Below are 21,814 nucleotides of genomic sequence, written 5' to 3'. Positions count from 1 at the left end.
GTAGATTTTTCAAAATAAATAATTTTGCAGGGTTATTCGTACGTGGCGCCTTCCATATTATTTAGCGACAACGTGCTGAGCAGAGACATTTTTGGCAACAAGAAGCAGCCCTCGCTGCCCGATCTGTACGCCGTGCGTTTCGAAGAATCCACGTTCTTCCAGGCGTATGAATTAGACCAAGGAGCGCCGGCTTTGGGCGACGGCAGCTTCTCGATTTGTCTACGATGTCGACATCGCAGTAACCGGCAGGAGTATGCCGTGAAGATTATCAGCAGGAAAGTGGACTGCAATCGCGAAGAGAACTTGATGCGCGCTTGCAAGCGTCACGCGAACGTGGTAAAACTGATAGAAGTTCATCACGATCGGCTTCATACGTATATCGTAATGGAATTGCTCACGGGCGGAGAATTGTCGCAACGACAACGACCATTTTCGGAGTTGCAAGCGAAACGAATAATGCAGCAACTAGCATCCGCGGTGCGATATATGCACGAAAGCGGCATAGTACATCGCGATCTGAAACCGGAGAACATCGTTTTTGCAAATACGAGCGACGATTCGCCGGTGAAAATAGTAGATTTCGGTTTTGCCCGGATGAAGAATAACTGCGAGCTGTTGCGCACGCCCTGTTGTACGCTTCCGTACGCTGCTCCGGAGATCATAGCCAAACAGGGATACGACGAGAGTTGCGACATGTGGTCCTTGGGCACTATTCTCTATTTCATGTTGTCCCGCGATCCACCCTTTCGAGCAAATTCATCTCACATGGCGAATCGCATCAGAACTGGCGAGATCGATTTCGACAGCGAGGCTTGGAATCACGTGTCCGCCGCGGCAGTGCAGGTTCTGAAGGGTCTGCTGACAGTTGAACCAAAGAACAGGCTGACCGCGAGAAATCTGAGATATCATTCGTGGATAACGACGATCAACGATGCGACGCTTCCCCCGGCGACGCCTATCGTAGATGTAAATTACGTAGATTACGCTATGGCCGGTACCTCGACGTCGAACGCGACGGAGCGCGAGGGCTTCCGATTGCGTGAAGTTGGTGATGCCAAGCTGGCTCAACGTCGCAAGCATAAATGTTCCACTTCTAGTTCCTCGTCACGACCGTCCTCTTCTTCTTCGAGTCCCATGTCATCGATTCAGTTGCGTCCACCGAGCGCCATGGCGAATACCGCCAACAACACTTCCACTTCGTCACCGAGCGTTTTCGATTTCAGCGAGGAAGCAATCAACGAGTACCTGACTTCTTCTTCCTCCGATAATTCTAATTCTCCAACATACTCGTTTTTGCAAAAGCGAGCGATAAAGTATGTCAAGCATAATCTCGAGTTGTCGGGTCGAGAAACGAAGTGTCGACATCGACGCGACGTTGATAGTGAGAATAGTAGCTGCAGTAGTAATGGACCAATGACACGATCGCGAAAACGCAAACTAGTAGAACAAATAAGCACAAGCAGAGATGCCAGTTCCGATATTTCTGAATCGTACGAGTCAGAGTGCGTCCCCTCGCAGATTGCGCGAGATGAAACGAGTGTCCACAGGAGGCATAAGGCCAGCAAACGGTCCAAACGCCTTCCCACGATTATAGTCGAATAGTTTTCCTCTATTTACGCTCGATCCAATAAGTTTTTATCGTTTCCTATGCATTTTACACGATATGTAACACGTTTGCCTTCGGCGTTCGTACAAGACGCAAACATTGCATCATTCCTATTCTCATAAGAATTTTAGAAAATATCATGCATATATAAAATTAACTATACATAACTACATGCCATCTCCTATTATCTCTAGATCTACATTTATCTATGTAAATGATGATTACACAAGCGCATTTTTTTTTGTGCTGTTAAAATATCTGATACATAAGAAAGATGTAAAACAATACTGTATTATTAAGGTCAGGGTCTCGGTGAAGTATCGATGTTTCTCCGTGAGAGTTTACTCAAAATATGTACAAAATTTTATTTTTAATACTGCTATCGAGAGAGAAGTAAGATGGTGAGGATTATATTATGTTAAATGGGATTGTCTGTGATTATTAATACGAGATCGATATATTAAGTTATTATAGCGTATACGATAAGTTATTTTAACTTATTACACGCTCCCGTTAAAATTTTCTTCCGCCGTCACTTCTTGCAATCGATAATCTTAACGAAATCATGATAACGATCGACGAGCCAACATGAAGAAAATTTTAGCGAATACTTATGATGACTGTATATGTGGTGAATGTGCCTAAGAAAACTCATTTAGCTATGAGTACATTAAATTAATGTACTAGAGATTAGTGACGCATGATATAATGCGTAAATAATATAAGCATCTGTTATCTTCACCAGTGGTAGCTTATTGAAGAAGAAGAAGAAGGAAAGAAAGAAAAAAAAAAGAAAAAGCTAAAAAATTAGATTTGCTTAAAAGAGAATGATACATTGTATTTTTCTCTTTTACAAATAACGCAATTGAAAATGATGATATTTATACGATTTTTAAGAAAATTTTATTTAATAATTATTTTAAACGTAGGGTTATTAAATATAGAGATCGGCGAAAAGAAACTAAATTATATAACATAAAAAAAACGGTAGGACTGATGGGCGGAATTTTGGGGAAATAACAGATGTTTCTTTGTATCGATTATAATCAAAGTGCTGCGAGAAAGTAAATTAAATTTGATTAAGTAAGTTATTCTAGATTTTATTAACAATATTATTAGATGTAATTAAATATTTAGTTAAATTTATTATTTTGATCTAATTAGCATTGAAATATTTGATCGAATACCTTTCTCGCAATTTGATTTATGCGAGGGTTATGAAAATTGATTTATTAAAACTCTTTCCGCTTTGCCGTTTATGTTATATTTTCGAAAATGTAGAATGTTAAGAATGGAAAAGAAGGGTATTTTTTCCTCCGCACACATTTCTCCATCAAAAAGCATTATTAATTGTGAGAGGAAATCTATTTGTAATATCTGTATATAAAGTGATTTATATTTTTGATTTTAAATTTTGATTTTATATTACATTACTGTAATTATATAGGGTGTCTACAAAATATATCTTTCTATATTTCAGAAGCGGTTCGAAATTATAAAAAACAAATTGAAATTTTTGAAATGGGGTCCCTCTGGGGGACCCCCTTGGGAAGACAACTCCGCCAATCCTCTTAAAAGAGTAACTTCTCGAAATGATCGATGAAAAATGTAAATCGGATACGTATTTCGCGGTTTGTCATAATTTTGAACCGTTTCCAAAATATACAGACTTTATAGACACTATGGTGAGATGGCCGTCTCATTTGATGTGTGATGATTGCTATAAGAAACGAAATAACAAAATGGCAAAGACTGAAATGCGGTTGTACATAATCTCAGGGAACAGACGTGTGTTAATTGGATAAGGTCTTATGTTATCTTGTATTGAAATAACGTTATGCGAAAAATAGCATGCACACATGCTTCTACCAAAGATGACTGAAGCAACACTGCTCTTTATAAGACCAAAAACAAAAAAAAGTACGATATGTAGAAATTGTGTATATATAGGTGAGAGATATTATCGGAGATTTTTCATCATTTAGTAGTTATATTATGTAAAAATATTTAAGACAAGAAAAGTGCACAGATATGTAACAGATTATATCTATATATTTCAGAGAAAGCATTTCATGTGCTATAGAGAATCATATTCTTTAAGAAAAAAAGATATATGTACATATATATATATATATATGTATATAAATATATTTCTATGTAGATTCATATACATAAAAGTCATTACATTTCATAAGTCATATAAGTTGTTTGAAACAGAACAAATCGATTTTTTCTAGTGATATATTACTTGTTATGTTAGGACGCTCCTTCGAAGTTTGTAGGTGACAAATAAGAATCTAAATAAATATATGTAGAGAGTTATATACAGGCTGAAGAGCTTGTATCTTGCGAGAATATTGTTCTGTTGCTATAAGTATGTAAAAGAAAAGAGAACCTACCTTTGTTACCACTGGTTGTTAAATATACGATGCAATATTTTATATAACGCAGCTGTTTTGTTATTTCCAGATCACCGCCATGTATCGTTCTATTTAAAACAAGGAAAGAATATCTTGAATCTTTTTGATAAATTCTCCATTTGAAGGATTGTGTTGCAGTTAATTAAGAAACTAGTTTCATTAACATAACAGATTGTGGAAATGTGTAATTTTAATGAAGATATCTTTGTGACAAATATTTTTATCATCAATATATGCATCAAAATATTGAAATAAAACGGAATTTTAAATTTTGCAGAAACATATAGTAACATCCCAGACAGTACAAAACATCCTCAGGATCATCCTGAATATGTCCAGGACGGTTCAGGACATTTGTAGGATGTTTTAAGATATTATTATAAATATATTTATAAAAATTTAATATGCATACATACTACTTAATTGATTTTTAATATTGGTAGTAAATAACAAAATATAATTTTAATTTATATTTAAATTTTAAAATTGCTCCTTGAAACATACGAAAAATATCTCTAAGATATCCTATAAAAATCCTTAGAATGTTCCACAGGATCTCTCTGGATTCTCCAGAGGTTAATATACGGCTATCATTTACTCTTCCTCAGGACATCCAGAGGAGATCTGAGGATTACAATGGGCATCCAGGACATACATGTAGGATATCCTGAGGATATAATATTGGTTAATGCGCACATGAAGAGTTGTTTTTAATTTTTTTAAAATATAATTATAATTTATCTTAATAAGACTTATTAATATCTATTACATTCGAAGCATATCAACAATAAAATAAATAAATTATAGAATAATACGTATGCGTCAAAGAGATTGACAACAATTTAACAATCCCGCCAAATTCAACGTCACGTACCACATTCAATTAACTCGCGTCGCGATTGGCTGTACATCTTGCTCAATTTTGATCGGCGACGAATCGGATAGCGCGGCATTACGCTCCCTTGCCCGACTCGGGGCCCGCGATTGGTCGGTCGCGCGACGCGACGACCAATGGCGGCGCGCGGCGCATCTTGCCGCTTAATGGCGGTGCGAAACCCGGCTTGTGATGTGGCGTCGCGTCGCGTACTCTGATACTCTGACCGTTGGCTGCGCCAATCGTAACCGGTAGTGCGCATTTAGCTGCGAGGTGTGCGAGGTGCGTATCCGATCGCGAATAAAATCACGCGCGCTCGCACGGTGTCCCTTCCCTCTTTTTCTGACCTTCGGTGTCTCGAGAGGATCTTGGTTTCGAGTCTTGTAACGCGACGCGTGAACCGGAGACCGCGCGCGCGACAAAGGGAGCGAACGTACCGCGAACTCTTCAACAAGGAAAATGTCGACTAAATCGAGCAAGAAGGCGGCCGCGGCAGCGGCCGCCGCTTCCTCCGCGACGACCGCCGCCTCGTCGTCGTCGAGTAGCATTCAATCGCCGCCGAGCACATCGACGCCGATCGTCGGCCGACGTCCCGGCAGCCCGCTCAGCCCTACTCGCTACTCGCGGATGCAAGAGAAGCAGGATCTACAGAATCTCAACGATCGTCTGGCATGTTACATCGAGAAGGTGCGTCATCTCGAGACGGAGAACTCCCGGTTGACGCGGGAGGTGCAAACCACCCAGGAGACCGTCACCCGGGAGGTGTCCAACATCAAGGCTATGTACGAACACGAGCTTTCCGACGCGCGGAAGTTGCTCGACGAGACGGCCAGGGAACGCGCCAAGCTCGAGATCGACACCAAACGCCTCTGGGATGATAACGAAGATTTCAAGAGCAAGTAAGCCATGCAAATCTTCTTTCCCCCTTTCACTGGCTGGACGCACGATAGATATCATATTATTTGTTTAATGAAAATAATTGCACTGCGCAGTGATAAAACTTGAATCTCCGTATTTTTAATATTCCTCTATTCTTAAATTCACTCGATCCCCGTAAACTGTACGCGCACCATATATCGCGCGCAGGTTCTCTACTAGCGCGACACGGTATATAATTTCAAATGTTTGATTATATTTACTACGAGATTGAGATCTTATGACGAATAGGAATGCAACGTATATCTGCGTATACATTATGAATAATTTATATCGTAGAGATTAATGCTTCTTGAAATAGCGATGATGTAAACTTAGGAGGAGGAGGAGGGAGAAGGGTAGGGGGGGGGGGGGGCGGTTGAGTTAAGTATATTTATATATTACGAGGTCTCTTCCATATTTCGTTATAGCATGCGCGATTGTTTGAATCTTTAAATTGACATAGAATTTTATTATCGCTGTGAATATTATTTTCATAATCGAGAGAGAGAGAGAGAGAGAGTACAGACTCTTTATTATTAAACAAAATAAACAATAATATGATCGAGTAAAAATTAAAAGTCAAAGATAGACATATAGTTCAAATATTATTTTTGAAAGAATTTTCTAAATATCACGCCGAAGAAGACCCGAAAAAAAAAGGGGGTCGAGACATCCCAGTTATTTATTACTGTAAATTGTAATAAATTACAAATAATGTACGCGCACATTAATTCCCGCGCTTACTCTCAATTGCTACTCGATGATATTATTGTTTACCATATTATTTTGATATTCGTGTAAGCGTAAAGGAAATCAGTGTCTTTGTTCAATTTATATACAGGGTTATCCCATTTTAAATGACGATCTCAAGTATCCGTTGAACAATGTATCTTAGAGAAAAATGTTTCGGATAAAATTTGTAGGGTTCAAAGGGGACCAATAGACGATCTGTTATTAGATTTTAGATCGGAATTTTTTCAAACGAAACTCCCTATTTTCTATCGTGTATTCTTATAACCCTTCTTCATACCTTTTCAAAATACTATGATAAAGTATTTTTTTCATTAAAGTATTTTGGGAGTTATTTTATATCTAAATCTGAAATATTTTGATATAAAAAAAATTAAATGTCTCTAATAAAATACGTAATTTTCGATAGTCTTACCGTAATATTTTTATGTATAAAATAATGAGACAAATCAATTGGTATAAAAAAATACAAATAATTGTTTTAAAAAAAAGTAAATGTTTTTTTTTTTTTTTTTTTTATATACCAATTGATTTGTCTCATTATTCTGTACACGAAAGTATTACGGTAAGATTATCGAAAACGAAATATTTTACGAGATATTTCATTTTTATATAAAAATATGTCAGATGAAGATAGAAAATAATTCGAAAAATACTTAATGAAAGAATACTTTATTATAGTGTTTTGAAAAGCTCTCGAGACAAGCTACAAGAATATGTAATGAAAAACAGGGGGCTTCGTAAAAAAAAAAAAAAAAAAAAAAAACTTTGGCCCGACACGCATCCCCCGATCCAAAATCTAATAAGATCGTCTATTGGCTCTCCCTTTGAACCCTTACAACTTTTGTCCGATACATTTTTCTCTAAAATATTATACATTCAAGAAATACTTGAGATCGTCATTTAAAATGGGACACTATATATACAAGATATTTACATCGCACTGAACATTTTCTCTCATATTCCTTGACACTCGGTAATTTCTGAGAAATTATCACATAAGAATAATATTTTACATGTGCGCAAGCTATAAAAAAAAAAACAACAACAACAACATTGAAAGACGGTGAAATAGATGAAGAAGAAAAAATAAAATTAGGCCACCGTGTATGTGGAATCTTAGCAACGTGCATTATACGCTCGTTCAATATTCTCAACTATAATATAAATGCGCCTGCCAATTTAAAATTATCAATTTTAATCCTGATTTCTCGAATGATTTTTATATATATATTGCAAATTGTGTAAGATTATAAGTAGAATATTTTCATCACGAGTCATGACTCAAATAAAGTGAAGCCTGTTTTAGATAATGTACAAAACTCGCATATCCAGAGAATTCTATTTATAATTTTTTACGCGTCTCTGCATCTTGATGTATCATTTATATACAGGGTGTCCTAGACCACCCGTACACCCATTTTCTTTCAAAAACTAAGCATTTTAGAGAAAAAGGTTTTAAACAAAAATTGTATGGTTTTGAGGGGAACGTAGGATGGTGTCATTGGTTTGACCTTGGATGGCATCGTTAAGGTCAAGTCAAGGACGCCTTTAATTTCTTAAATGGAACCACCTATTTTTCATTACATACTCTTGTAGCTTATCTCGGGAGCTTTCCAAAACACTATAATAAAGTATTTTTTCATTAAGTACTTTTTGAATTATTTTATATTTTAATCTGATATATTTTGATATAAAAAATAAAATATTTCGTAAAATATTCAGTTTTCCATAATCTTACCGTAATACTTTTATGTACAGGATAATGAGACAAATCAATTAGTGCCCCCCCCCCCCAAAAAAAAAGTTTAAAAAAAGTACATCGTAAATAATTTTCTTAAAAACAATTATTTTTTATATTAACTGATTTGTCTCGTTATTCTGTACATAAAAGTATTACGGTAAGATTATCGAAAATATTTTACGAGATATTAAATTTTTTCTATTAAAATATAAAATAACTTAATTACTTTCTTATAGTGTTTTGGAAAACTCTCGAGATAAGCTACAAAAATATGTAATGAAAAATAGGGGGTTCCATTTAAAAAGTTCAAAATAATTTTTATACGACCTCGACGATCCTATTAAAGGTCATATTATTATATAATGCGTCACTTAGAGCTCTACAACTTTGGTCGGAAGCATTTTTCCTCAGAAAAGTTACATTTTCGAGATATTTGACCGTTTCCAGACTTCTCTAACACCCTGTATATAGTTTGCATGATCCGTCAAATGCTCTTCGTATTACGGAGGATACGAAGTTATTAAATGGAATTTTAAGCCGGATCGTCCGAAGCGGGTCTCGCAAAAAGGATAGAGGGACCGGACCGTGTATTTGGCGTAGGAAGGAAATAATTTTCGGCGTGAGCGCGCGCGTTTCTCACTCGCCACAAGGAGAAACAAGAACAGAGGCCGGGCCCCTGACGTTACTACGAGCGATTACGTCACGTTTACTATGCGGCGATGATATCAGCGCCCGCGACGACGTATCGCATGACCTAAAAACATTGACTCCGTTTCTCCGCACGTTCCATATATACGGTTCGGCGCGTTTTATTTCATTGTTGAATCTCAGTCGATCACTGTGTTAGAGTGAAATTCGGAGAAACTTTTATTATATGAAATTTTAAGAAATTAGGCTCTCATGTGACATTACAAATTTCAAATAATCGCGGGCTAGTAAGAGCCAGAACGCCAGAATAGTAGTGCGTTAGTTTCATAGAAAAATAAGTTTTCTATGAAACTGAATATGTGCATAGGGCACGAAATTTACTTGGTGCTATACCAAGATTTTTAAAAATAATCTCAATTCGAGATATATAATAAACCCTCCTTTACCCCCCCTGGATAAATAAAGGCGAGAAAAAAATATCGGGGCAAAGTCGGGAATCGAACCCGAGTCTTTCGCTTGCCGGGCGACTGCTCTTACCTCTGAGCTATTCAGACTCCTCTCATTCGCCTTATAATATCTATTACTATATTTTATTATATGTATTTAGCTACGACCCTTTATCTCGGTTTTCCGGGAAGATAATTGTCAGGAAAAGATCACAAATTTTTCCAATAATTTCATTCATCCTTTCCATTCAAGTAAAATACGCAAACTTACATTCATTATTATTGTATATATGCGTAAGCAGGAGTGGCAAGTTTTTTTTTTTTTTTTTATCGTGACTCTTTTGTTTCATTATCTCGGATCTAAGGACTTTTTGTGGGAGGAATTGTGTCAGCGGCTAAAATTGCCGTTCTTAATTATGCTTATTGCATTCGCGTATCTAGTGGTCCTTGGGCACGCAAGAAAAAGTTGCGATGACGCGAGCGCTTTTTGATAACCGGAGAACGCGAATATTTAATATTGAGACATTGCAAGTTTTATCTCATTTATTCATCCCGGATTAATACTTATATATATATATATATATTTTCCTTAATCGTTAAATCTCTTGAGTTGTGAAGACCGTTGCGTCTCGAAAACACGTTAAATATTTAATAAAATAAATAAAATATATAATAAATATGAAATATATATATATATATATATAGATTAAAATAAGTAAGTTTTTTTAACAAGAGAAAAATTTGTTAAAGGATATAAATTATTATCCGCACGTTCGCAAAAATATAAGTGACAATACCTTGCGGAATATTCTGTACGATTTTCTATAAAGTTAATTTTTTCAAAAACTTATTTCCATTGTCCTTAATAATAATAACGAAGGCGTTCTTTGATCTCTCCGAGAGAAAAGTATTCTGTTTAATTTTGCAATTCCCCTTAAATCTAAAGTAAGTCCATGACTCATGTCAGTTGCGATAAACGCACGATAATAATATTTGTTTGCGCATTCCTTATTTTATGAAATATCGGCGAGACGCTTAAATATTATTAATTATTGTTTATAGACGTACGTTGCAATCATTACGTATACTTTGCGCGAATAAAAAGACAAAATTTTACCCGAAACAAAATTTCTTTTTTTTATCGTTAGCGAATTTTCGGTTAAGATCTCTTGCACGTTCGTATATTTACTTTTTGGAAAAACATAGAAATTTTCTATGTTAAATTCGAATGCGAATAAAAATATATAATAAAGATGATTTTTGAATATAATTCTCTCTCGCACATTAGTAATGATTCTATCGGATTTTTGTAAAAAGGAGATATATTAGATGTAGAACTTTGCTTCCGCCGTTTTCCTATAGATGGCTTTAGCGGTAAGTAGTGGTCGAAATAAATAGATCATAGACGTCATGCGATAAATTTGGGCATCTGTCAACATAACCCCATAGAAACATTAGTCGATTTGTGTCCGCGTCATAAAGTTATTCTCGATTGAAAATGTCAGTTTACGAGCCAAATTCTCGTCATTTGCGGGAGGTTTTAATTTTCTGCTTCAATATGAAGAAATCTGCGGCTGAGGCTCATCGAATGCTCTCAAATACTCATGGTGAAACCGTTATTAGTGAAAGAACGTGTCGTGAGTGGTTTCGACGCTTCAAGAACGGTGATTTTCACGTCGAAGACCGGCATAGCGGTGGAAGGGAGAAGGTTTTCGAAGATGCAGAATTGGAGGCATTACTTAATGAAGACTCGAGTCAAAGTCAAAAAGAATTGGCACGATCATTGGGAATGGACAATACTTTGAATCATAAATGTATAACCAATTTTTTACAATAAAGCCTCGAATTTCGGAAAAAAAACGGCGGAAGCAAAATTGTACACCTAATATTATCTTTTTATTTGAGATGAAAAAATTAAATAATTTAATATAAAATAAAATCAAAGAGATAATATATAATGGTTTGGAAAATAAAATTTTTTTCTTTTTTTTTCCTCTCTCTCTCTCTCATATTGCTATTCCGCGAATAACATGAAGCGGTTATCTATTCCGAGGCGATAATGATTACGTTAATCGACGCGACTCCTTTTGCATCATGTGACGCGCAGGTCTCGAAGATGCTTTCGTTTAAGTAAATGCGAAATTCCGGAGCTATGAATCGATGGCCACCTGAAAAATCCGAGTTATACGGAATTGAAGATGACATCATACATGCCCGTGTGTCAGCCATTTTATAGCGTCATGTTACTCGCGAGCGTAAAGCCATTTTTGGAGCTGCAAGGAGATCGCGTTCTAGATTATAAGTTCAAGATTATATACAAGGTGTCACATATGGTACGATGATCATTTGATTTTGAGTAGAGATAAATTAATCATTTTAGGGCCTTTGATTTATTAATTTGCCAATTGTTTGAAATTGAAGAAAGTTAATATTATTATTTATTTTAATTAATAAAATAATATTTTTCTATTAAAATGTAATTTATACAGGCGTTAAGAATGAAGGATTAGTATTAGGAAAAGTATTATTTATAGAATGGATTCATCTTGATAAATAAAAAAAAATCTTCCATATATTTTATGTCATACAATTGAGTAATTGAGAATTGCACTTGGCTCCTCAATTAATCGCGCAAGTGCAAAATTATAAACTCGATCGATTAAACTTGACGCTTGATATTGTAAAACATGTAACGCTCGTTCATGCATGGTTGGATGTACGTAACATTGTAACACTTTTTAAGCGTCTCGTCTGTCTTATTTCGCTCTGATTGACTGCGAGGGAAGACGAGGGCGACGACCCCCTTTATAGGATCACCCCCTGCTAAGAGAAGCGTATAAATCCCGAGACTCCCTTTCTTACTCGACAATTGTTTAGAGCAATGATGTCTAATTTTGTTGAACATGCGAATTCACTCATATTTTATTATATATATTTAATGAGATTAAAATATAAATAATAAGAATATATATTATTTATTAATAATATCTGATTGTTAAAAATATATTCTTATTGTTATCCCGATTATATAATGGAAAAACATCGCGATAAATAATGATCTACAATAAATCGTATTTGATTGACGTATGTGTGACGTTTAATATTTCGAATTTAATATCGCTTTCAACAGTTAGATGATAATTATAGTTCAATACGTCATCGATCAATGTATTTCTGGTGAAATCGCGCATATTTTTCAGATCCTTTTTAACTGCTGTTTAAAAACAGCAACGCGAGATCTTCTGTTGTGTGGCAACCGGACGAATATTGACAACAGTCTGGGCCACCATGGTAGAAAATAAAATTCTCGATGTGGGCCGTGCACTGCTTGAAATAGAAGCGCGTTCTCTCCTCGTCTGGCGCATGGCTTTTTCATGTTCGGAATGCTGTAAATGAAAGGCGAATTTGTCATAATGCCCTGACGAATGTCGTTATACGCATAATTGCAAAATTTACCATGTTACTTAGAACCGAAAAACACCTGCAAAATAAAAGAAGGAAAAGAAAGTAAAAATATCCCGGAAGAATTTTTTTTTTTTTTCCCCCCCCCCTTCCATATTCATTACTTAGTCCTGAATTCTTTTCTTAATTCGATATAAATAAATAATGAGGATTGATATAGTAGTATAGCCGTTGAATTATTGATACTTTCCAAAGATATTACAGTAAGAAAAATAATTCTCGTTTCTCATGAGGATAACATCATTCGATATTACCTGTTTTAAGGCAGTAGGCCAAGGATAGCGAGACGATGTCAATTCCGAGTATTTTATGTTCAAAGAACCTTCGTGGAAGATTCGAAGGATGGAAGCCTATCTAATTGTAGAGATGGGTCAATGAGAAACTCGTTCTCGTTTATAAAAATGTTCATGAAAAAATTTCCTTTCATATTTAAATAAAATTGCAATCAGAAGTGTTTAATTCTCAGCAATTAATATCACATGTGTATCTATTAATATGTATCTAATATGTATCTAAATAATTTTTATTTAATATTTATTTTCTAGGTTGGAGAAAAAAACAAAGGATTTGCAAATAGCAGAGCGAAATGCCATGATCTATGAAACACGCTGCAGTGATTTACAATCGCAATTCAATCAATCGCAGGCAGAACGCAAGAAGCTTGCAGAGAAAGATCGAGATTCGGAGAAGGAAATCGAAAGATTGAAAGCGTTGCTCGACGATGCTCGGAAACATCTGGAGGAGGAGACTTTGCAGCGAATCGATCTGGAGAACAATATTCAAAGTCTCAAAGAAGATATCAGTTTTAAGGATCAAGTTTATCAACAAGAACTTTCGGAGACTCGTACGAGACGACAAGTAAGATATTATTGGAAATAAGATTTTTTTAGATTTTATCACATCATTATAAAGATATCGTTCATTTATTGACATTTTCATATGAAAAGTTAGTTGATGAATATTTATTTAAACGTAGCGATATAATTAGAACTGTAATAGAAAAGACTAAAAATAAGTTAAATTTCTAATCAATGTTGATACAATTACTTTTAAATTTATAAATGTTGTTTCATTCGTCAATTTTTTAATAAATTTTTTTAAATCTCACTTTATAATGTATTTGCATTTTAGGTTGAGCTATCCGAAATAGATGGGCGCCTCGCGGAACAATACGAGGCTAAATTGCAGCAGTCCTTACAAGAATTGCGCGATCAATATGAAGCACAGATGCGCGCAAATCGAGAGGAGATTGAATTGTTATATGAAAACAAAATCAAGAATTTGGCATCTCATGCACAACGTAACAGTGGAGCCGCCAGTATAGCAGTCGAAGAATTAAGACAGACGCGCTCTAGAATCGAAGGGCTTAATTCAAGAATCAACGAGCTCGAAGCGGCCAATAATGCGCTTAATGCACGAATCAGGTAATTTTTTTACAAAATTTTCTGAGTCTCTTCATGTTAATAGATTTTTATATATATATAAAGCATTTATATATTTCTATATTTAAGTAAGTATAAAAATAACATAAATGTATCTTTCAACAGAGATTTGGAAAATTTAAGAGAAAACGAACGTGCTCGTCACGCAGAAAGCTTGGCTGGATTGGAAGCGGAATTAGCACGTATGCGAGACGAAATGGCTCAGCAGTTGCAAGAATATCAGGATCTCATGGATATTAAAGTGGCACTTGATTTAGAAATTGCTGCGTATCGTAAAATGCTCGAGTCTGAAGAGGCCAGGTTAGCCAATATATTGTAATCTGTTTGAATTTGAATGGCAGATTTCAAGCTCTTTCCTTTCTTCTTTCCAATTAGATTAATTTATTCTTATTTTAATTTTCAGATTAAACATTACGCCTATGCAATCGACAAACACGTCTTTAAGTGGTAGAGCAACTCCGTCCAGACATACCCCTCTTAGAGGGGGTAAACGAAAACGCACTTTATTAGAAGAAAGTGAAGAGCGTAGCAGTAGTGATTACAGTGTTTCAGGTACTGCTAGGGGTGATGTAGAAATTACTGAAGCAGATCCCCAAGGACGATTTGTTAAACTTACCAACAAGGGCAATAAGGTAAGACTGAAAGCTTTAGAGAAATTCATTTCGATTTTATTTGAGCTACAGATAATACATACTTTATGTATCAAACATAATTTGTACAACAGGAAATAAGTTTGAGCGGCTGGCAGCTTATTCGCAAAGCTGGTACTCTGGAAACAGTTTTCAAGTTTCATCGTACAGCAAAACTTGAAGCAGGTGCTAATGTATTGGTATGGTCAGCTGATCTCGGTGCAACACACGAGCCACCATCTAAAATCGTTATGAAGGGTCAGAAATGGTTTATAGCGGACAACATGAGTACGATTCTGTTCAATAACGAAGGAGAAGTATGCATTACCATCAATCATATATTTAATTATGTATTTAAATAAGCATGTTTCTTTCAATACTGATATATGTGATAGATATTTTTAAATTTCAAAGAAAACAAATTTTATATGATAGAAATAGATTTCTTATTAGTTGAAATATTATACAAAACATTTAAGGGGACAAATTTTATATTTTTTTAATTTTCTAATAGGAAATGGCAACTTCTGAACGCAAGAGACAGCAATTGTCTACAAGTTTGTCCCGACATAGGGAAAGTATAGGATTCCGATCAACAGAAGAACTTCATCATCAACAGGTAAGGATACAGTAAATGTTTCATTGCATTATGTATTACATTATATTGTAAGTACCCTAGATGAAAGCTTTAAACTAGTGTCGAAATTAAAATAAGGGTCATTAGGAGAACAGAAGTTGGAAGTAATAATATAATGCTGATATGTGTCAGTGTTATATTCTAACTGCAGCAATATTTTGATATAATATCGACGTATGAAATGCAGATATTTAGCAAATTGTAATAATGCACAATTGCAATAATGTAAAAAAAGTGCTTCCTTTGACATACTAAAAAGATGCTAGTCAATAAAAAAATACACTTGAGAAACAGAAAAAAACAAATTTTTTGAGATTCTTAAACATGAAAAGAAGACAATGTGGCTATGAGAATAATATTTATTTGAAAATTTCAAGCTGCATCATTAGGGATCAATTTAATATTTACGCAAGATTGTAGTAAATATTCAGACATTACTTACTTTTCACTTTTTCGAGATTTGTTATATACAGAATAAGTGTTGCAGTTATAGGCAACTAATTTCGGGGGGGTAGCGTTTTCACAACAATTCACTTCTTGTTCCATAGAGAAGATATCTCTACCCGTATTAAGGGTGAGGGCACACGACTCTGATGGGCACTTTATGTAAGTTATTTTATAACCTATCAGATGTTCGAACATTAAGTTGTCAATAATTAATATTCTTTGCACTCATATAATATATAAGAATTATATTTTGCTTCATATTTGGTTGGTTTTCATGCAGCACTTTGCCTGGATACTCACCGCTTAACAACTAAAATCTCATGTCTTACGAGATCTAATATAATCTTTGTTAAGATTATTACATCATCCCCCATCAATTAACCACATTGTCTTTAATTAAAATATATTATTGTGATTATATATCGTATAAAAACATATACACATCATTAAATATTATTTGCATAGATAATACTTAAAGCTTTTTTTTTTTATATAAGATTTAAATATAATAATATAGTTTGTGAATTAAACAAATTTTAATTACATCTATTAATATCTTATTTAAGTTTAGAATTTTCTGAATGTCAAATCTATGCGAGAGTTTTTTTACATTGATTATATAAGCTTTTGTATTGCATTTAAACATTGAACAAATTTTCATCTTCTGATATTATATAAATATTAGTTATTAGTTTTGTGATCATTGATATATGTATATGTAATCGAATTATGTAATTTAAGGAACAGTATGCGTTTTGCTTTATTTAAAATGTGAACGGTAATAACATTTACGAATAATATAAATTTAATTTAGCGTATAACTGATGTATTGTACATTACTGCATATTAATATAGATCATACAGATTGTATACAGATAATAGAGATTATGCGGACTAAATATGCTGTGTGCAAAAAAATTTTAAACAAAGTAGAATAATTATAAAAGGATATATCTCACATATTTTCATATATATATATATATATATATATATATATATATGTATGTATGTATTTTTCACTGTGTGAATTTAACAATAAAGATTCATTATTTGCTTGTAACTAAATAAATATTCATGCAGTGAAATAAGCGAATTGGGGCCCGTGGTAATTACTCATTTATTTTATGTTTTTTTCGTTCGTTTTGTTGATGAAATATTGTACGTTTTATGTTTCAGAGTGATCCCCAAGGTGAAGAACGTTGCCGCATTATGTGAACATAAATTTATAAATTTATAATTATTAAGCTTAAATATACATATTATACTCTAAATTAATTTTGGTAAGTGAATGTTGTATTTTATATCTCTGATATTATACTTTAAATTAATTTTTTTCTGTCAGCTCAAATACAAAATATTTTCTCATATATTATGTACATGTATATTGCAATAAAAATACATTAACTTTTTATTGCAATAGAAAAAAAGAAAATATACATACATACATAAACACTCACACACACACACACACACACACACACACACACACATATATATATATGCTTATATGTATATATGTATTTTCTATTGCAATAATGTAAGAAAGTTATTAAAGATGTGTTTTAACTACAATATTTATTATTTCTTTTTTGATATTATTATCAAAAGGTTTTAAAAGTTTCCATGATGATAAGCTTTGTAAGCTTTGTGTACAAAATTAATGAGAATAAAAAAGATTGTGCCATTAACACAAAGAAATTAATTTAGAGTATAATGTCAGAGATATAATGAGTTCTACAAGATTCATTTATTGGGTATTCACTTTGAAGAAGAGGAGAATAATAAACGAAAACAAAGAACGATAAATATATATGTATATATATGTATGTACGTGTATATATATATATATATATATATATATGTATATATATCTATATATTGCAGTTAAAACACATTATATAATTTTCTCTCATTTATTGCAGTTGAATGTATATGTATGTATAACGTATAAGAAAGAGAAGATATTGTATAATATATTTCAGCTGATGCACAAGAATTCTAAATCAAACTTAAAAACTGTGTTCTGTGGTACGAATGATATTGCATTTGCAAATCCATTTATTATATAAGAAAAAGAGACAAAACTATGCTATTATACTCCGTTGAACTCACAGCCATACAATAATTGCATAGGTGGACATTAATGGTAGTAATGCTAGCATTCAGCCAATTTCTTCTCAATTGTTACGTGCCGCATACAGGTTCACATTTATCACTAAGCTATAATGCATCCGTTTATTATATTCTCTTCAAATTGTAATATTGGACAAATAATGTTTCGAGCGTATTTTAACAATTAGTACTTTTTTAATTTATGGTAATGATTAAGTTGTGTTTATGTTCGTTTATTGTGTCCAAAAAAAAAAAAAAATCAATAGATCGATTAGGCTGTCAGTATTCATTTTTCTCTCTCTCTCTCTTTTTTTTTTTTAAGTATGACGGTATAAAACGAAAAGATATATATATGATAACTGTCAGGTGGATGAACAGTTTCGTCACTCCATGTTATCCCGAAGAAAATGCTTGACTAACATTCGATTGAATGTTATTTCTATTTTCCGATTAAGTGACATTTAACTGAAGTCGCAGTTACATGTCAAGAGTACGTTCTTCGATTGCGAAATTGTGCATCGGATTGTACACCGGATCATGCTGATGTGTAATTGATTTTTCTACCGAAATAAGATTTCGAAGAAAATGCAAGAAACATATTTGTTCTTACAGTTCTTCGCGCGCCCACCTGTGCGTACAAAATGATTTGTCTCAATTGTATTCAGCTTTATATCATTTATATACTAATAATAAAAATTAAAAAATTAATTGTACAAATGTACTCGTATAATTATTTTTTTTTTTTTTTTTACAACAGTGAAAGTAACTATTTTAAACCAAACATTAAGTTAGAATAAGTCTTCTGATAGAGACAGCATCAAACCGAAAAAAAAGTTTACGATAAATTACATTGTTCAGATTCTATATTTCCAAATACATGTTAAATGAGCTAAATATTTGTATATAGAATCAATATAAAAAATGGAAAATTTTCATTTTAAAATTAAGAATGCTAAATATTTTTTTTATAAAAATTTAATTTCTTTTTATTTTTTCTGCGCTAGGCTGTCATTAACTCATTTTCCTCTTTGTGCTAAATAATTTTGTAAGCTATAGAAATATCTATTTATGTGTAAAAAAAGTTTCCTACTCGAACGCTTTTCTGTTGGATAAAAAACGTAGAAATCGTTGTTAGTCTTGCTTGAAGACGATTTATTGTGGATCTCCAAGTTTTATTAATATCTCTGTACATATAAAGATTTTTTCATACATATTAAAAAGAGTAACGTGGAAATTAGTATAAAACTTTTTTGACATATTGTAAAATGCGCACATTATATATACGTGTAAGTATAAGTTATATTAATCGTTTCGATGGTACGGTTATATTCTATTCGCCTTACGATATTACGATGAAATAAAACAATCTCTCCCGATACACCCGTACAATATACCCGTATGAAATAAAGATACATAATAAATATGAGGAACTAAAGAAAACACTGTGTGAAAATTTAAGATACGATTCGATAATATTCTTTTATATACTGAAAAGGGCTTTTCTCGCGCACATATATAATATATATATATAACTTAATTGTTTATCCTCTAAATATGTATAACAATTTACAATAATATACATACATATTCGCATAACAGAAATGCTTTGGAAATAGAAAGAAGAGAAATGTTGATCATAGCTCAAAGAAATAAGCGCGTAGGTCCTGTTATTATTAATATGCGTACATACATATATCTTTACAAATAAATACACAAAAAAGTTTCGAGTAGAGATATTAAATTTAATAAATAAAGCTATTTAAACTGATTGATTAGAAATAAATAAAAATATTTGCAAAATTATAAGTAAGAGGAGTTTTCCAATAGGAAGTAGATAAAACTATCGACACTTGGATATAAAAAAAATCCACTTTGGCGTCGCAAAATCCTCCGAGGGAGAAAATTCTGCTTAAGTACCATATAAACCGTATAATAAATGCACGCTTTCGCAATGCTATTACATCGACAAAAAGCACGCGACGACATTGAGCGATCGGCTTTGAGATTCATTCGACTGACATCGAAGAAATCAACACATCGAAATTTCCTACATATCGTCGCGAAGAGAATATAGTGGGATAATATTCGTTCAAACACGCAGAGTTTCTTGAAAATTTGCCGCACATTCACATAGATCTTATATGTAAATATCGTAATCATTATATATATGTGAACACAATATAGAACATTTACACATTTTATAAGTTAACGCGTTTATATCTTATAAGTATAATCTCCGCGGAGCTGTCTTCTTTATTATTGTTGATTACTTTCGATAAAGCTGCTCTCTTCTTTTTAAAGTCTTAAGTAATCTCTAACAATAAGTACCATTCCAACATATTTTGCTCGATATCTCGGCTTTTGAATGATAACGCCTTTATATCGCGTCGTTCGCCTTTTTCAAGAGCCTATATAATAATATATCTCACTTTCTCTCCAAAAACTTGTAATATTGTTCAAAATGGCAATCGCGCCAGCAGCAGTATTCGAGCTATATAATCTTATGTTTATTGAACATTGCGATGTGTATTAATGATCAAATACAAACTTAGGCACATAACCGCGGATATATCCGATTAAATTCTCTGTAAATCCGTCGATTAAACTCTCAATAAACACCAACAGTTTTTTCTTGAATATTTTGAACGTCGTTTTTATTACTTTTCAAAGTGAATACATTAAAACTTTCATCCCCTCCGGAACGCGTAGAATTCTATTCTCATCATTGACACAAAAGAGCCATTACACGCTTCTACTCTTGTACATTCTTCTGGCAATTATTTCACGAATTACCCGCCGTCAGATTACTGTTGAGCAATTCGGTGTTGGCGTTGTTGGCCGTTAACTGCTGCTGTTCCTTCTGCTTCCTGCGTCGCCTGCGATTCCGCTTGTGCACGCAAAACAGCGTCACGAAGACCACGAAGAGGAATACCGAAACGCACGAGGCCACCAGTATCCATGCCGATCGAGCCTTCTCGGTCTCTACCTCCTGTTGTATGATGGCTGAGCATTCGTTGTACAGCTCGTACGTCCGATTGCTGATTTCCATATTGGCGCAATCTTCGGCCAGTGAATCGGTGCAATTGTAGAAATCATCAGGCTTGATCTTGATCTGCCGCAGCTTCACCCAGGCGTTGAACATCTGACACTCGCAACTGCCAGGATTGAACCTAATGATATTCCTGGACAAATCGAGTACCTTCAGCGAGCACAATGGCGCCAAATCCTCGGTGCTGACCGAGACGATGACATTGTCGGACACGTTGAGATTAATGAGAGTCGGCAGGGCGCCTAAATTCGGAATCCTGGTGAGCTTGTTCTTGGTCAATTGTAGCATCTTGAGGGGTGAGGTGACCTTCACCTTGAACACCGAATCGGTGAGTTTGTTGTAACCGAGATATAGCGTGCGGAGATACGGTAATTGGAAAAGATTCTTGGGCAAATTGTCGCAACCATTCTGCGAGAGATCCAGCACCTCCAGATAAAGTTGATTAGCGAAGGCTGCTTCCTCAATATTCTGAATGAAATTGTCAGCTAGGTAGATGAAGGCTAGACTCTTGTAAGGAGTCAAACTGTCGTTTGTCAGTTCCCTCAATCGATTCACGGTAGCATCCAGCACCTGCCAAACAGAGAAGGTAAATCGAAGGTAAAATATATATCTGAATAAATAAAAAAATAA

General features: G+C 34.0%; 3 protein-coding genes and 1 long non-coding RNA gene across 12 annotated transcripts in view; 2 read left to right on the top strand and 2 right to left on the bottom strand.

Annotated features, from left to right (window-relative positions):
- LOC138938800 (ribosomal protein S6 kinase alpha-5) overlaps positions 1-4,069 on the top strand; it is a 34,597-nt gene extending 30,528 nt beyond the window's left edge. For 4 of the 5 annotated variants that reach the window (XM_070306077.1, XM_070306080.1, XM_070306081.1 and 1 more), the window contains exon 8: positions 31-4,069. In XM_070306077.1, the coding sequence (XP_070162178.1) occupies positions 31-1,602 (1,572 nt within the window). In that variant the 3' untranslated portion in view covers positions 1,603-4,069. The remainder of the gene's footprint in view (positions 1-30) is intronic. The other variant, XM_070306082.1, reaches the window with a different exon arrangement.
- LOC138938812 (uncharacterized) lies at positions 3,802-5,913 on the bottom strand. Its single transcript, XR_011447760.1, has 3 exons — positions 4,901-5,913; positions 4,006-4,094; positions 3,802-3,903 (listed from the first exon to the last, which is right to left on the bottom strand). It is a non-coding gene; the product is annotated as an uncharacterized lncRNA (long non-coding RNA).
- Positions 5,084-20,772, top strand: LOC138938802 (lamin Dm0). 3 transcript variants are annotated; one of them, XM_070306088.1, is made up of 9 exons: positions 5,085-5,799; positions 13,414-13,726; positions 14,000-14,292; positions 14,416-14,610; positions 14,714-14,942; positions 15,035-15,256; positions 15,454-15,558; positions 16,125-16,182; positions 17,200-20,772. In XM_070306088.1, the coding sequence occupies exons 1-8, from the start codon at positions 5,360-5,362 to the stop codon at positions 16,146-16,148; spliced, it is 1,821 nt and encodes a 606-aa protein (XP_070162189.1). In that variant the 5' UTR covers positions 5,085-5,359; the 3' UTR covers positions 16,149-16,182; positions 17,200-20,772. The 3 variants fall into 3 exon arrangements, with proteins under 3 accessions (XP_070162190.1, XP_070162189.1, XP_070162188.1); XM_070306089.1 differs by lacking the exon at positions 17,200-20,772 and having other exon boundaries at positions 5,084-5,799; positions 16,064-16,128; XM_070306087.1 differs by lacking the exon at positions 16,125-16,182.
- Lapsyn (Leucine-rich repeat activity-regulated protein at synapses) overlaps positions 19,291-21,814 on the bottom strand; it is an 86,270-nt gene continuing 83,746 nt past the window's right edge. For all 3 annotated transcript variants that reach the window (XM_070306095.1, XM_070306096.1, XM_070306097.1), the window contains one exon: positions 19,291-21,754. In XM_070306095.1, coding sequence (XP_070162196.1) covers positions 20,918-21,754 — 837 coding nt within the window. In that variant the 3' untranslated portion in view covers positions 19,291-20,917. The remainder of the gene's footprint in view (positions 21,755-21,814) is intronic.

Source organism: Polyergus mexicanus, unplaced genomic scaffold (genome assembly GCF_030449975.1).
Source record: "Polyergus mexicanus isolate NDT 795.1 unplaced genomic scaffold, iyPolMexi1.0 SCAF_13, whole genome shotgun sequence".
Classification (NCBI taxonomy): Eukaryota; Metazoa; Arthropoda; class Insecta; order Hymenoptera; family Formicidae; genus Polyergus; species Polyergus mexicanus.
Note: the sequence above shows the minus strand (reverse complement) of the source record. Positions and strands in the feature narration are given on the sequence as shown.

Excerpts from the sequence above, each read along its gene's own strand:
- LOC138938802 (XM_070306087.1), top strand. The coding sequence starts at position 5,360 with ATGTCGACTAAATCGAGCAAGAAGGCGGCCGCGGCAGCGGCCGCCGCT. Across the intron at positions 14,611-14,713 it reads CTCGAGTCTGAAGAGGCCAG|ATTAAACATTACGCCTATGC; the intron begins GTTAGCCAATAT and ends TTTAATTTTCAG. Across the intron at positions 15,257-15,453 it reads TGTTCAATAACGAAGGAGAA|GAAATGGCAACTTCTGAACG; the intron begins GTATGCATTACC and ends ATTTTCTAATAG.